The sequence below is a fragment of the Zootoca vivipara genome, chromosome 9 (genome assembly GCF_965207765.1).
Source record: "Zootoca vivipara chromosome 9, rZooViv2.hap1.1, whole genome shotgun sequence".
Lineage (NCBI taxonomy): Eukaryota > Metazoa > Chordata > Lepidosauria > Squamata > Lacertidae > Zootoca > Zootoca vivipara.
In genome coordinates, this window is record NC_142592.1 from 18,401,861 (window position 1) to 18,419,174 (window position 17,314).

General features: G+C 42.0%; 2 protein-coding genes and 1 long non-coding RNA gene across 3 annotated transcripts in view; 2 read left to right on the forward strand and 1 right to left on the reverse strand.

Annotated features, from left to right (window-relative positions):
* The window catches only part of CFTR (CF transmembrane conductance regulator), a 98,242-nt gene extending 94,088 nt beyond the window's left edge, over nt 1-4,154 (reverse strand). Inside the window, exon 1 of the mRNA XM_060279580.2 lies at nt 4,090-4,154. Within this exon, the coding sequence (XP_060135563.1) occupies nt 4,090-4,139 (50 nt within the window). The 5' untranslated portion in view covers nt 4,140-4,154. The remainder of the gene's footprint in view (nt 1-4,089) is intronic.
* Nucleotides 2,189-13,435, forward strand: LOC148684553 (uncharacterized). Its single transcript, XR_015951713.1, has 3 exons — nt 2,189-2,274; nt 12,254-12,346; nt 13,320-13,435. It is a non-coding gene; the product is annotated as an uncharacterized LOC148684553 (long non-coding RNA).
* Nucleotides 13,436-16,894: 3,459 nt separating this feature from the next.
* The window catches only part of ASZ1 (ankyrin repeat, SAM and basic leucine zipper domain containing 1), a 43,265-nt gene continuing 42,845 nt past the window's right edge, over nt 16,895-17,314 (forward strand). Inside the window, exon 1 of the mRNA XM_035126665.3 lies at nt 16,895-17,147. Coding sequence (XP_034982556.1) covers nt 17,040-17,147 — 108 coding nt within the window. The 5' untranslated portion in view covers nt 16,895-17,039. The remainder of the gene's footprint in view (nt 17,148-17,314) is intronic.

Below are 17,314 nucleotides of genomic sequence, written 5' to 3' on the forward strand. Positions count from 1 at the left end.
CTTGTTAGCGGTCGCCACGGTCCTGAAATAGCAACCTCGCCTCCCTGACTGAGCCTTGCTAATGATTATGGCTTCCCGCCGCCTTCAAAGAGCTTCTCCTCATCGCTCCTTCCCATTAAGCGTCAGCGCCCTACGGCTCCCATCTGAATGTGTGGACTGAACCCGAGAACCAGCATTAAAACGAGGTTGCAGCTCGGACATGAGCGTAGCCATTTATGGGGGTTTTCTTTTATGGGGGGAAGGGGAGGTAGGACGCCCATGCCACCATCCTCTGTTTAGCAGATTCAGAAAGGAATGTCTCAGCGACAGTTAAATTACTTTCTTTTGACCCCCAGGTGCTCAGAAAAGTCTGTCAAAATCTTTCAACTTTATGTTAAGTATTTTTATTTATTGACTTTATGGGGGGGCAGCTGCTCCCCCCACCAATGCCCTGTGAGGAAAGTGATATGAAAGAATCAAGGCTTTAGACCCACTATCTGCATAAAGGAAATTACACCACTAAACATGGCTTATACCAGTGGTTCCCAACCTTTTTTTGGCCATGCCCCCCTAAGCATCTCTAAAATCCTGATGCCCCCCTTCGTGACATATAATTCTTATTATTCAAAAAGTGAACTCCTATTTACATGGAGGAAGCCTAAAAGGCCATTAACTTGGTCTAAAAAAGCTTCCAAATTGCCCCCCTTAAAAATCAAATTGCCACCCACGTTGGGAACCACAAGGTTTTATTAACTGTCTTATACCTAGGTTTTATTAACTGTCTCCTAAAGGTGCTATTATGAATTATGGTGCTGGAGGAGACTCTTGAGAGTCCCATGGACTGCAAGAAGATCAAACCTATCCATTCTTAAGGAAATCAGCCCTGAGTGCTCCCTGGAAGGACAGATCGTGAAGCTGAGGCTCCAATACTTTGGCCACCTCATGAGAAGAGAAGAATCCTTGGAAAAGACCCTGATGTTGGGAAAGATTGAGGGCACTAGGAGAAGGGGACGACAGAGGACAAGATGGTTGGACAGTGTTCTCGAAGCTACCAACATGAGTTTGACCAAACTGCGGGAGGCAGTGCAAGACAGGAGTGCCTGGCGTGCTCTGGTCCATGGGGTCACGGACACGACTAAACGACTAAACAACAACAACAACAAAGGTGCTAAGTGGTCCTTTAACTATAGGCATGCAGACATCGGTGCCAGATTACCAGATACTGCCATCATGGCTGCCTTCTCTAGCTTGACTGGGGGACAAGGACAGTGTCATTTTGCCCTTCCTTCAGGCAGAAAAATACCTTTGCTAATTTAACTAATAGAACCTTATACCTGAGCCCCCCAGTACATTAATTTCTGAAGTTAACTTTAGCCTGTATCAAAAAAGGAGGGATCATCTATCTTTCCTCCCACTCCTGGGCCTGATAGCATCCTGAAATGGTCAGGCAGATGGTACCACTTCAGGGATCCTAGATTTCAATGCTCTTCCATGTAGCACATTAAGGAAAACACTTCTATAGCAGCACACTCCCTGAGTGCAGGGAGTTTGCATTTCTTTGTTTTGTCTGGGATAATGCTGCAAATTGAGCCTCCTCTACTGAAAGTATGAAATGATAGTTCATTCTACCTACTCAGGACTTTGCTGCCTGATACAGTACCACCTTTTCTGTTGCACCTGTAGATTGCTAATTAAGGCATCATGCTGAAATAGACAAGGTTTTAAGATGTTGCAACCAATCCAGTTTGGTCAAAATCTGTACCAAGGCTTCCCAAAATGCAGTAGAAACACATGGGACTAAGGAGCTTGGGGGGGGGGGGAATGACAGGTAGGTGGAATGAGCTGTAGGATAGTGTGGAAGAGAAGTTTGGAGGTGAAATAAAGGTATGTGTGAATTTCTAAATGGGAATATGGCAACAAAAGAGCTAAATGCTTAAAACTCATTCCAGATTTTAGTGTGTCACGGATAGGAAGGGAACATTGGTTATGATCATATTATTGACATGGATGATACAAATGCAACAGGGAAAATCCCTAGATAAATATATTTTTAAAAATAATTTTATTATAATTAGTTGCCCCATTGTGACATAAAATTCCCCCGCATAAATCTGCACATCACAATTGATCTCTAATAAACTCCTGTACTGAAAAAGCTATTTAATCCCCCCCTCTCTTCTCTAATGCTAATTAAGGCATTTTCAGATGTTCATGAACAAGCAAGGCTGTGGCTGTGCAAAATGGATACCTCACCACGGTAACAGATGAGGGCTAACAAACTGAAGTTCAGTCCAGGTGAGATAGAGATCATGTTGGTGATGGCTCATCCTTTTCAGGTGAGTGGTACTTAACCTGTTCTGGATGGAATTGCACTCCCCTAAAGGACCGGGTCCATAGTTTGAGGATTCCTGTTGATCAGTCTTTGCCACTAGAGATGCAACCGTCCACTGTGCCTCTGAGTACCACCTACCAACTTAGGCTGGTACATTTGCTATGACCCTATTTAGATGGCATGGTTACAGTAGTACATGCCCCTAGTAACCCGTATATACGTTTATTGCAGAGCTCTGTTGTATATATGGAGTTGCCTTCACAAATGGTCTGGAAACTGCAATTGGAACAGAATATGGCTGAAAGCTTAAGCAAGAAGAGCATGTTATGCTAGTGGTTTTCAATTTCACTGGCTCCCAGTCCATTACTTGGCCCGAATTCAAAGTGCAGCAGGTTTTTGACCCTTAAAGGTCTTCAGGACTTAGAATCACAGACTTGTGGAGTTGTAAGGGACCATAAGGGTCATCTTGAACCCACGACCCTGAGATTAAGAGTCACATGCTCTACCAACTGAGCTATCCGAGCTTGGGACCACCATATCTGAAGGATTACCCCTTCCTGTGCCCACCTGCCCATGCCCTGTGGTAATCAATTGAAACCTTTCAACAAGTGCCTCTACAGCTAATATACAGTGGGTAGCTATAAGAGGAAGTGCCCTCTTAGCAGTGGGCCCTCATTTATGGAACACTATCCCTGGAAAGACTTAACTAACACTGAATGTCTTTTTAGCAAAAAACCTTTCTTGTTCTCCTAGACCTTTATGGGTTCTTAAATATGTTTTTATTATTGTTTAATGCTGCTTTAATGTTTAATGCATCTGGGACGCAGGTGGCGCTGTGGGTTAAACCACTAGGGCTTGCCGATCAGAAGGTCGGCGGTTCGAATCCCTGCAACGGGGTGAGCTCCCGTTGCTCGGTCCCAGCTCCTGCCAACCTAGCAGTTCGAAAGTAGATCTGCAAGTAGATAAATAGGTACCGCTCCAAGCGGGAAGGTAAACGGCGTTTCCATGCACTGCTCTGGTTCGCCAGAAGCAGCTTTGTCATGCTGGCCACATGACCGGGAAGCTGTACGCCAGCTCCCTCGGCCAATAATGCGAGATGAGCGCCGCAACCTTTACCTAATGCTGCTTTTATATTGCATGCTGTTGTTGTTTTGTGATTTTTTTATTGTTTTGCTGTTTTCTTTTTTGATGCCCAGAGAGTGATAGCTATTATTAGAAATCAATTAAATTATAAATAAATAAATAAATAGGGTATGGGGGTACAGCAAGGTTTGATTCTTGAATGATTTCATGCTCTTGTCAATCCCAGACATTGTTATTTAAACTAGTTGGCTTCCATCTAGAAATTCAATTAATTCCATGTACGCAAGGTTGCTTAGAACTGAATACTTAAATCTCATATATCCCTATGTTTATTCCACCCTGTCTAGGTGGGCATATCAATGAGATTAAATCAGTTTAAAGCTAAAAACTATACAGTATTGTTATTGGTATGTGGATTGGGACATTAGAATATTTATAGTATTACCAGTACAATAACCAGCGTTATATTACATCATATTCTGTTCCTTCAATTTGAAGAGTATTTTTTTTCTATTGCCATGCTATATCAATTTCTAATACCCAGGCAATTAAGATGGTATCCATTTTTTTATGATACACACCCAAAATTCTTTTTAAAATGGGGGGGGGGGTATTTAATGTAGATTATAAGTCTCCCTTGAACTTTAAGAGCTTGAAATAATTAATTGCAAAAGGGAAGGAAAATAAACTCTTACCTCAGATCCCAGAATAATGGCGCACTGAGAAAGAAAGACTGAAAGAACATGTTGGATCTTCTCCATTACTAGTACAGGTGGTGAATGACAACTATTAGGGTGGGGGAGGGGACTGGCAGGCCATAGATCCGGGATCTACTGGTGGCAAGGATTTCAGCTACCAATTGTTTAACAATAGCAAAAGCAAAAAGAAAGGCCTTTTCTTTTTTTCCAAATTAGGCTGCTGAAACAAAGAAAGGTTGGGCAAAAACCAGGGGCAGATTTTTGTCTGTATGAGAGGACTGTGAACTCGTGTCTGATACTGAGAAGGAATTTATAGGCTGAGCAAGTTGTCAGGGGCAGACTGTTCCTTCCTTTTAACTGATAACACATCTTACCTCCCCTTGTCTCTTGTGTTGTTTTTTTTTAAAAAAAGTAGTTTAATGTTCCTTATAAGCTACTGCAGAACTACCGGTATTTCTATCCTGAAGAACAGGAAGTAAAACCTTGTAATAAAAAGAGAGCAGATAATACCCGTAACTGCAACTCTGAAGTCTGTCTAGCCTCCATGTAGGTGAACCTCACATACTGTATTGAGAATGCAGGGAAGAGGAGCACAGTATACCTAACAGGGTTGGGGAATCTTTTGCAGTCCAAGGGTCACATTACCTTCTGCACAACTCTCTGCAGTCAGGTGCGGGCATGCTAGTAGTAGGCAGGGCAAAAGTGGGGAGAGAAATGTATATATTGCTATGAGGTTTTTTGTGGGGGGTGGTTAGGTTCAATGCATGGGTGCCCTTCTAATTCTTGGAAAAGTCAGGCTAGCCTCCTGGTGTGATGATAGCCTGGGGGATGAGCAATTAAGGGGAACAAAGGAAGGGGTTCTGTGCAAGACAGCAAATGGGTAGGGCCCCCTCGTTAGAAGGACAAAGGCAGAGTCAATTCAATTCAACACCTTTATTGGCATATATAAGACGATAAAAACCATATGTGTTATAATTCTGAAACATACCGTACAGTAAAGAGGGAATCCTCAGCAATCACTATCATACAGGCCAAACTACCCCAGATTTAACTTCAAAGATCCTGGTCAAAAATGGTACCACAACTCTAGTGAGAACAGGAGAGTCATCTCTCAGTAGAGACTGCACCACGTGTTGTTTATTGGCAGGGGGCCCAAGCCACAGGGAGGACATTGAAGGATCATCACGGAAGATGTTAAAAAGAGGGCAATCCAAAATTATGTGGTCCAAAGAGTCAGGTACATTCTGGCCACAGGTGCAGAGTCTGTTCTGGTAAGAGATGCCTCTGAGCCTTCCTGATAACACGGAGGATGGAAAGGCATTCAAGCGGGCCAGCATGCTCTGCTGTGTAATGGGGTCACTAGATTGTAAAAAATAATTAGGCATCATTCCATGATGGGGTTCCAACCCTAGATAGGCGGGGGAGCATACGGAGGGCTGGGAAGGGTAGAGTTTTTGAAATTCATTATCTAACAGCCTCTGCAAAGGCAGAGTCAAGAGCAGAGAGTTGAGTTGTGTGAGATAGAAGTTGCAGACTGTGAAGCAAGAGAAGTGTTTGATTTCTGTTTGAATCCAAGGGTATGGCTAAGGTGAACCCCTCCACTGTAGGCTCAGGGTTGTGTTGTTGTTGTTGTTGTTTAGTCGTTTAGTCGTGTCCGACTCTTTGTGACCCCATGGACCAGAGCACGCCAGGCACTCCTGTCTTCCACTGCCTCCCGCAGTTTGGTCAGACTCATGTTGGTAGCTTCGAGGACACTGTTCAACCATCTCATCCTCTGTCGGCCCCTTCTCCTTGTGCCCTCCATCTTTCCCAACATCAGGGTCTTTTCTAGGGAGTCTTCTCTTCTCATGAGGTGGCCAAAGTATTGGAGCCTCAGCTTCAGGATCTGTCCTTCCAGTGAGCACTCAGGGCTGAATTCCTTCAGAATGGATAGGTTTGATCAGGCATCCCCAAACTTCGGCCCTCCAGATGTTTTGGACTACAATTCCCATCATCCCTGACCAGTGGTCCTCTTAAGCTATGGATCATGGGAGTTGTAGGCCAAAACATCTGGAGGGCCGCAGTTTGGGGATGCCTGGATTTGATCTTCTAGCAGTCCATGGGACTCTCAAGAGTCTCCTCCAGCACCTTAATTCAAAAGCATCAATTCTTCGGTGATCAGCCTTCTTTATGGTCCAGCTCTCACTTCCATACATCACTACTGGGGAAACCATAGCTTTAACTATACGGACCTTTGTTGGCAAGGTCATGTCTCTGCTTTTTAAGATGCTGTCTAGGTTTGTCAAATAAACCATATTTCCTTCCTCCGCTGTGCTTCATTGTCCAGAAGAAAATGCAAACCCTGGGCAAGCACCTTGAAGCCCTGGGATCTCGCACTGCTCAGAGATTGGGGTGGTGTATGACAATATTTTACCCTTGTGCAGTAGGCAAGTTTCTACCCTTCAAACCAATCCCTAATCTGTTTGGTTTGATAAATGATAAACTAGCAAAATCTTTAAGCCAGTGCAAAAACTCTTAATTACTTCACAGGAAATGCAGGGCTGACCTTTTCTGATAAATAAGCAGAATACCAATTGGGTTTAACAAAGAGAAAATGTAAACTGTGGCATCTTGGGGAGATCCAGAACATGAAAGATCAACTACATGTATTGACACTTCTTCAGATACACTAGAAACAGAAGTGTCAGACCCTATATATATACAGAGGGTCTGACACTTCTGTTTCTAGTGTATCTGAAGAAGTGTGCATGCACACGAAAGCTCATACCAAAATATAAACTTAGTTGATCTTTAAGGTGCTACTGAAGGATTTTTTTTATTTTGCTTCGACTCAGACCAACACGGCTACCTACCTGTACATGTATTGAAATAGCTAATCCTGTCTCACCTTCTAAAGTGCTCTGCACACCTTGTGTCAAAGCCAGGGGCTTTGCTAAAAGCACACAATGACATTGGAGAGCAGGAGATCAACAGACATAAGGAATCTGAAGTTTTTTTTCTATCTCAAGGCTTTAGGTTTTCTATAGCAGATTTGTTTACTTTGAAATTACAAGATTAAGATAATTGATGGTGCTACACAACTATCAGCACTCATCCTGGAAACCAAAGTCACATTTGCTTAGAAATATATTTGCTACTGCCACTTGACATTGTTTATATAAGTGATCATCAGGATTCATGGATATGGGAGACACAACTGTCATTTGTTTAACAGCTGAATCAAAAGTTTAAAGACCTAGATCTTTAAAATGCTTTGTAGCTTTACGCACCCGGGATGAATGGTTTATTCCAAGAGTATATGTTATCAGAGAAGGATTCAGAAATACAAATTCACTTTTGGCTTGCCATTGGCAAGCACTTAAAAAACCCCACATCATCATCATCATTATGGCGTCCCCCCCCCCCAATCCTTCTTCAGAGCTTCTAAAAGAGTGGTTGTTCTCCAGTACATCATACTGACTTCAGAGAGGTTTAGAGCAATCGGATATATCTTACCTTGCACTAGATGCTTGGAAAAGCAATGAAGGGAGTCCCTTCCAATTTAGGGTTGATAAGGAAAGTGGGGCTTACCACTGAAATCATTTCATATAATTGTAGAGCTGGAAGGGACCACAAGGGTAATCTTGTACAACCCCCTGCAATGCAGGAATCTTTTGCGAACCCACAAAAGTGGGGATCGAACCCACAACCTTGAAATAAGTGAGTGCACATCATTGATAGCTAATGTCAAAATCTATCCTATATGGAACTATGTCCCATTAAAGTCAAGGTCACTTGTCCTAATATATATGTTGTTGTTGTTTAGTCGTTCAGTCGTGTACGACTCTTTGTGACCCCATGGACCATAGCACGCCAGGCACTCCTGTCTTCCACTGCCTCCCGCAGTTTGGTCAAACTCATGTTCGTAGCTTCGAGAACACTGTCCAACCATCTCATCCTCTGTCGTCCCCTTCTCCTAGTGCCCTCAATCTTTCCCAACATCAGGGTCTTTTCCAGGGAGTCTTCTCTTCTCATGAGGTGGCAAAAGTATTGGAGCCTCAGCTTCACGATCTGTCCTTCCAGTGAGCGCTCAGGGCTGATTTCCTTCAGAATGGATATATATATATATATATATATATATATATATATATATATATATATATAAAATTGTTAATTTATTTTATTGTCCGATTTTAAATGTTTTCCCCTCATACTGTTTTAAAAAAGGAACACACTCATTGTATTCAAAAATACACAGAGTATAATTCCTCCTTGAGGAAGGGCAAAAAGTTATAATTAAAAGCATTCAATAAGAGTGTGTTTATGCAAAGGTCTGCATAAAAAATATTATATGTCAATATAAAGTCATTGAACTCAATAAAGTAGATCCCTGGTCTAGATTCCTGGCAAAATCCTGAGATTCAGGTGTACACATAATTTCTCATTCACACACACACACACTTTCTTTGCAGCATTGGGGTGTTCAAGAAACACAAGTGCAAAGTCCCATTGAGAGTTAAGTCACACGGTTCTTTGGATTGTAGGCAAGAACAGAATGTCACCCATTGTGCCCTAAATGTTGTTGCTTTTAATGTGAACTCGGAGGTGTTAATAGTCACATTCTGAAAATGTAAAGGCCTAGATTTAATTACTAAGTTCATGGACACTTCTGAGGCCTCTGCACTTTTTTATGCATGCTTCTGTAACTAGGAATAAAACATTTACTACCAAATCTTGAACAAGGTCACCATAGAAAAACAGGGCAAACAGGTTTATTGTATAGTGTATTACAAGGGCTCCCTTTATAGTTGTCACTGGGATAAATTCCACATCTTTCTATGCTTATGAAGAAACCTTCAAAGAGTCCAGCAAAAACAGTGTTCGTTTTGGTCATGATCCAAAGTTAATTTAAAATGGAAAGATTCCAGATGACATCAAAGAACTTCAGGCCAAGCCTTTCCTGAGGCTATGAAAGATGATAGACAGGTTGCAAAGAACCAATTTTATATACCTGTCCTCCATATAAAGGATAATTGGGTAACTGGTTTTACATATTTGCCGTTCTAGTTTCTCAGCATGTACACCAGTGTACTTGCTCCCTTGCCTGCAGAGAGGCATATATATATATATATATATATATATATATATATATATATATACATACTCTACATATATAAGCCTCCTAGTGTAGCTCAGGGCCAAACTAGACGTGACATTAAATGTTTCTTTGCATTGAAGATGCTGGTTTTTAAAAATACAAACAGCATCAGCTGAGAGGGCTGATAATTATCAGGGTCATTTATTACAGCAGGCAACTAGTAGGATGTAACTCTTTCCCTCCCAGCTGCAATCAAGAGCCAACAATTCTGAGTGTGCTATTCTGTTGGGAGGAAATTATCCATTCATGGGTGTAGCCAGGATTTTTGTGGGGGGGGGGCACAACCTCAGTTTGCTATGTATTCTTATTGATTTTTATTGGGGGAAAAGCTGCACCTCCTTGTCTATTGGGGGGAAAGCTGCCCCCCTTGTCTATACCCGTGTCTCCATTGGCACCAATTGGGGATTCCTCCCAAAGCAGCTATCAGCTGCAGAAGAGGAATTTTCTGTAAGAGCTCTGTCAAGAAAGAAACAGCTGAATTTCTCCTCCATGTCTGCTGTGAGGGATTTGCAAAGATCCCTTAACCTAGGTTGCATCTCCCTTAAACCATTTTAACTACCCACTTGATCACAACAGCATTTTACTTAAAACAGGGTTTGGGTTTTCCGAACTTGGGTCTCCAGCTGTTTTTGGACTACAGCTCCCATCATCCCTGACCACTGGTTCTGCTAGCTAGGGATGATGGGAGTTGCAGTCCAAAAAACAGCTGGAGACCCAAGTTTCGGAAACCCTGATTCAAAACATAGTAAAAGGCTGCACTCATTTGTTCCATGCTTCCAAATCCCATAAAGGTAAAGGGCCCCTGACCATCAGGTCCAGTCGTGTCCGACTCTGGGGTTGCGGCGCTCATCTCGCTCTATAGGCCAAGGGAGCCGGCGTTTGTCCGCAGACAGCTTCCGGGTCATGTGGCCAGCATGACAAAGCTGCTTCTGGCGAACCAGAGCAGCACACGGAAACGCCGTTTACCTTCCCGCTGGAGCGGTCCCTATTTATCTACTTGCACTTTGACGTGCTTTCGAACTGCTAGGTGGGCAGGAGCTGGGACCGAACAACGGGAGCTCACCCCGTTGCAGGGATTCGAACCGCCAACCTTCTGATCAGCAAGCCCTAGACTCTGCGGATTAACCCACAGCGCCACCTGGGTCCTCCAAATCCCATATGCACTCCAATTTAGGTTTGGTGATACTGCAGACTTGTTTACAGTATAAGCAGGCTACAGACTTTACTATTTTTATTTCATTGACGAAAATAAAATGGCGAAGGGACCAGAAATATTCTGGCAGGGGCGCCCATGTGGTATATAAATAGGGTTGCCAGACTCAATAGAGGACAGGACTTCTGTGCCTTTAATTGCCGCTCTCTCTTTTGAGTTTGGAAACCTTAAAGAGAAACCAGCAGACCCTTTGCTTGGAGATTAAACAAAGGGTCTGCTGGTTTCTCTTTAAGGTTTCCAGACTCAAAAGAGAACAGGGCAATTAAAGGCACAGAAGTCCTGTCCTCTATTGAGTCTGGCAACCCTATATATAAATGTAGCAAGTAAGGAAATGATCAAATTGTTAGTCCACATGTCACCACCATGACTGTTTAAATACCACTGAAGTCAATGGAGTACAGTATTAGCAGCTTACCTGAGTAAGACTGGAGCTCATGTAAATTTCATCTGCACGAAAATGTAAGCGAGACAAGTCTACATTTTCTAGGAAAACTGACCAGGTTCATTTGAAATGAGACATGTGTCTTGATATAAGAATGAAGTAGCATTCCCATGGACGTACATTAAACAGATGTTACCAATTTCCACTACTTTTATTACTTTCATTTTGAGAGAGAAAAAGACAGTTAAACAGCAATGAGAGATAACTACCCTAATAATTTCAAAGTGATTTTTAACATGCAATTTAAGGCATGGGATGGTGTTTTACATCTGTTGCTGATTATAGGTACAAAAGCAGAGGGTGCTTAATGATAATTTCCAGTCAATCAACCCAGAATAAAAGTGTGTGATTATGTAGATAGCAAGCATATAATCACTGGCTAACTCTCGTGCAGCATTGATCCATGTTTGTTCAGAAGTAAATCCTACTGTATTCAGTGGGCTTTACTCCAAATTAGGCATGCAGCTGCTTTTAGGCAAAGGTTGTGAGATCCATTCACAGATCTCAAATAAAATAAGATAAAACCTGGTATAGATTTTACCTTGTTCACTCACAAATGAAAGCAAATCAATCAAGATATAGAGGTAACTTAAACAATTATTTTAAGCAAGTGTTATTAAAAACAAATTTAAATCAGAAGAAGTGTTGTGGTCTCATGTATCCCACTTCCTGTTTTATTTTAAAAGTCCCTGCCTTAAAATAAAAAAACAACAACAGACGTATAAATATTCCATAGGTTAAGTATTTACACCCATCCTTAGGTTTTGTGTGCAATATGTAGACCAAGCGAATGTCGTCCTAACTCTGAAGCCCTGATTATTACCGGTAGTTGGCACCAACTATAACATACAGCAGTCAAAACATATTGCTAGTTCATGGGCCACTATCTTTCATTTGGAACAGCACACTTTACCACAGGACTGTGATAATAGCTCTTGTCAGCAAAAATAAAACTGATAGGGTAATTCCACAAGACATTTTTTGGTCAAATTCTTAAAAACAAAATAAAACCAGCACTTGATAATTCTAGGGAGATCCAACCAAAACATAAGATTTACTTGTTCAAAACTGGAAAATATGCCTCTGCGTACAATGATTATTGGTTGTGTCTCTGCTAATAGCAGTGGAAAGCTGTTCTATTGTCAAATGTGTAAATTAATCGGCAGATATAAGGTGCATTCATGCATTATACAATTCGTTCCAGATTGGCTCAGTACAAAGAACCCGGAGTGCCAATTTTGTGATATGTGTGTTCAATGCAGATGGACTGAGATGCTGGCTGGCTGCTGGATAGGTGGTTTATTTTCCAGTTTATTGCAGGGCCAGCTGAGCCACCTGCTCACCGTTTGATTGACATCTGTTTTTGTAGAATCCACCTGACGCTATCTCTGCCTGGGGCTGCATCCCTTGCTAAGGGCTAATCTAAGACTGGTTTTCTCAATGTGAAATGTAGAGAAGTATGGTAAGTCTCTATTTCCTAGCCAACATAAGCAATGCCACTAATGAAGGACATGGATTGACATCTGCCTACACTATCTCCCTAGTCTTAACATCTGGAAATAAAAGATGTTGGATCTGCAAGCTTAATATGAAAGGAATATTTTGTAGTGGAGTTTGCGAAGGTGATTATGCTGCAAGCCGGCTCTTCCATTTACTCCAATGGCTGGAGCACAGATCTAGATCTGTTTCAGTGGTCCTAACAATCTACCATTTGGTAGAGAGATGTACCTACCCCAAGCAGATCATGATGGGTGTCATGAAAAGGCAGCAAATGGTTTATTATTATTTATTATTATTATTGTACTTTTTAATTGTTAGAGAGTAGATTGGAGAGGTGCTTGTGAGGTCTTCTGTCTCATACGTCAAAATAACTTGACTGCCCTTGGGCGCTTATGCACATTGATTGCTGGGGTGGTGCTGTGTCTCCGGCTGTGAAGTGTTTTGGACTGCCTTTGTTGTCTTGGCAGTTAAAGTGAACAGTGTGTTTGTGTGAGTGAGAGAGCTCCATATTCACAAAGGCGCCTAAGAATCTGCTACTAGCTGAATCAGTGCATAAACTATATTCTATTTTCCCCTCAATAACTGTACAAGCAGGCCAACGTTTTGTATATGGGTAACATATGAGTCTGGGAGATGGTAACTGACCTAAGACAACAGTGTCCTTAGCCGAAATGTTAGCATAGATTTGTCAAACACCACAACCGTTTGGGCCAGCTTAATGTAGCCATGGGTGCCTGGCTCTGCAGAAGGTCATTGTTGTTTTGAACGGATAGCAAAGATTTCTGAGCAACTTTCAATCCTCTTTCAGGGCCAAAGTAAAGGTAGGAGGAGTGGAAAGTCTGTGAATCTCCCTCTGGCCAGCTCATAAGGTTTATGTTTCTAAAGGCAGTTTTATTTAACTTCTTCCATCTCATAGTGTCATTTAATAATCCTAGAACAATAACATTATTGAGGCTGGAAGGGCAAAAATCCAAGACTGGTATCTCTTGTGACTGAACAAAAGGCACATGCATGCTGTCCCACGCAGTTGAGCAACAAAGAGTATCAAGCGGTAAGAAAGAGTGTTTAGTTATTTGTAGACTGTTTTAAAAGTTCTTAAAGAATACAATCTCTTTTTGGGTCAATATATAGATTGGCATCTCTGTACTTAAGAAAGACTGTAAATAGTAATATAATATTTATACCATTGTAGAAATTCACAGCATTGGTAATAAGCAAGGAAGTGTTGGTGTGTACAGGGCATGATTCTGTGCCCTAAAAATTCCTTTATGAGACAACTTGCCTACTGAGCTTCATGCTGCTGGCTGAAATACTAATTCCTCTGCTTGAGAAATATGCACCGGCTATGATTTCATGATCAGATTTCAGCAACTGATTATACAGTGGTACCTCGGGTTACAAACTCCACTAACTCAGAAACAGTACCTCGGGTTAAGAACTTTACCTCAGGATGAGAACAGAAATCATGTGGCGGCAGTGCAGTAGGCCCCATTAGCTAAAGTGGTACCTCAGGTTAAGAACGGTTTCAGGTTAAGAACGGACCTCCAGAACGGATTAAGTTCGTAACCAGAGGTACCACTGTAATAGGGTTCCAAAATGGTGTAGAATCATAGACTACGAGGAGACCAAACAGGCCAATTAATTTCACTCCCTGTCACTAGGTAATATAAAATAAACCACCTGGACCACAGTGTACCCCCCTCAAAAAAGCAAAGAGCAGGTTCATTGCAACAAGAAACATACAGAGCAACCACAACAAAGGGAGAGACACTGATGTGAGAGAAAATTATTGGGTGACTGATGGTGCCAGGCAGCACTGTGTGAGAGTACGGGGTGCAGACAGAAGAATGGATGTCTGAATTGTGTACCCTTAATCTCAAGGTCATAGGTTTGAGCTTCACATTGGGCAAAAGATTATTGCATTACAGGGAGCTGGAGTAGATGACCATCGTGGAACCTACCAGCTATACAATCCTATATTTTCCTGCCCTAACTGGGCAATGGACAGGTAGAACTGCCTGAGCTCCACTTCAGGCAGCAAAATGTATTGGGCCTGCACAACCTTGTAACAATTACGTTTTCCCTCTATAAGCCCGTTTTCATGCAGTGTTTGGACAGATCCCTGACCCAGTAGCAACTTGAAGCTAAGTTCTCCTGATGTGCACATACCTCTGTTAATCAGACAAGAAGCTAGAGTATTGCAAACGTGGGCAATGGCGATGGGTATGGCTTGTAATACCTTGCAAAATCTCTCAATCTCTCTCTCTGTAGATGTGTATATCATATCAGTAACAGTATTCCCAATGTCACAACCACCTTTTTCTAGTCACGATGGCTTGGGAGACCCTATGTAAAACAACACGTGGGCTAGGAAAGGTCACAAGTTATTGAAGATGCAGGTATTATTATTTCCTCCAGTTTTTTAGATTTCTTACCTGTCATTTACCCTAAGGTCCCAGGGCAGGTTACAACAATAAAGCACATAGTTATAAAACAAATAAAACAGCTGGAACCATAAAACAAGAAAAGTATTTAAAAAACCCCAATCAGAAACAGGTCCATATATAAAACAATTTCACATAGACAGAGTTAAAATAGTTACATTACAGATGCAGATTAGGGCAAAGATTTAATACCGACTATCCTGCATATGCTTTTTAAATTTCAGAACAGTGTCTTAACCGTACAATCATATGCATGTTTGTGGAGAAGCTCCACTGTGTCTAGGTTAAGTGGATAAAGGATTGCAGATTCATTCTTCAGCAGTATCAAGTGGCTACCTGAAAAATCTGTGTGGTGAGAGATTAAGATGGAAGGGCGTGGCTTTGGATTTCAGGAAGGGTCCCACAAGGATCCGCATAAACTGAGAACCAGTTTTGCCTTGCCCATAAACACTGCCAACTTTTAATTTACAAAACAAAAAAATTCCTTCCAGTAGCACCTTAGAGACCAACTAAGTTTGTCACAATGGTATGAGCTTTCGTGTGCATGCTGGGATGGCTTAGTTGGTAGAGTATGAGGTTCTTAATTTCAGGGTCGTGGGGTTGAACCCCACACTGGACAAAAGATTCTTGCATTGCAGGGGGCTGGACTAAATTATCACTGTGGTCCCGTCCAGCTCTACAGTTCTATGATTCTATTTCTGCACCTGGCACAAATGCTGTGAAAGGATAAAAATGTCATTTGTACCTTCAAGGTGAATTCCTGCTTTGGATCTAACTAGCACAGGGAGCTGTTTGGTGTTTTGTTTTGTTTTTAATGTTTATTTACATCTTCCTCTGTAAGTGCTAAAGGAACAGATGGAACTGTTCATACCTATTAGCATGTTGTAAATTAGTTGCCTCTATGCAGGGGTGAAAATCACTGCAGGGCTCATTATGAACAGCACAAGGATAAGGAACAGCAGAGTTGATAGTTTTCTTTCAGAAACAAGAAGATGATGCAAATATTTTAATGGCACTCTGCAAATAGACAAGATGAATTCATATTGCATACTACACCTTTTTCATTACCTTATTTATTGATACTTATTCATAGATATATACAGTAAAATACATACCCATGAGGAAGTATATTTTTTATAATATACTAAAACAGCTATTTAGTCTAAAAAAAGAACAAATTCAGAAAGAAGAAAAGACAAGACCCAAAGAAAGAAAAAGAAAAAAACTATAGAAAGAGAGAGTAAAAGGGCTTTTCATCTCTTTCAGCTATTCATTCCTTAAAATCCAACTGTTCTATAAACCAGGTTTTTTTTCAATCTTCAAATCTCGACATTTCAAGTTCATTTCCTCTTTCATGTGAAAAGTCTGTAAGAAACTTTCAGTCCTTACAGTTCTACCCAAGCTTACCACACACGCTGCAATGCTAACCTTGCCTGCTTGGAAGAAAGCCCCATGTAATTCAATGAGGCTTACTCACAGGTAAGCACAGTTAAGGGCTATATCCCACTGAGCCCCAATGGCAATTAATTACTTTTACTGTTAAACAAAAAAACAAAACAGCAATAATCCAGTTACTATGAAGGATAAATTCACTAGGAGTAGATTCTAGGACAACACGTGCACTTCTTCATTTCACAGCTTGCACCCCATCAGGACAGTAGCTCATTGCTTCTTTTATAGGCTTATGTACATAGTTTTAATTCTGTTCGTGTTTCATTGTTTTTAATGGTTTATATGCCCCCCCCTCTATGTGTTGTGATTCTTGTTTTTTTTTAATCTATAAACCGCCTTGAGTCCCATAAGGGGAAAAGGCGGGGTAAAACCAAATGAATAATAATAATTTTACCACAAAAACCTGGCGCTAGGTTCTGGCCACTCCCCCACCCCCCGCAAAAAACAACAACAACAACACCACCCTGATGTACCACTTTTACGCCCAGGGGCGTTTAGCACTTTAACATATTAGAATAAATTCACCATTTCAACAGGAGGCAAAACACCTCTCCTCGAAGATGGACTGCGCCACCCGTCCCTCGTGCTCCCTGGGAGTTTCAACTTTACCGCTTTCCTAGGCGGTTGGTGGCCTCGCCCTGCGTCCCGCTCCTTCTGCGCCTGCGCGTTAGGGGGTGGCGTGGGGATTTGAACAACAGAAATCTGCATTATTTTTAACGGCGCGGTCGCCGTCGAGTGAGAGGAGACGGCGGAGGAGGGATGGCTAGCGGCCCTCTCTCCCTCGCGGTGCCAGCCGGAGAAGAGAGCAGCGAGAGCGACGACGACGGCTGGGTCGTCGGGTCCGTCGAGGCGGCGCCTCAGAAGCACGTAAGGAAGGCTTGGGCCTAAGGCGCTTCCAGGAGGCACAATTTCCTACTCAAAAGTCCCTTTGGGTTCGGTTCCCTTGCATCCCTCTTACAGTCATTTTATTATATTCAGGTGTTTTGTGACCTGAAGCGCTCGAGCCAGAACCCTTTTCTTTTGCCCCCCCCCCT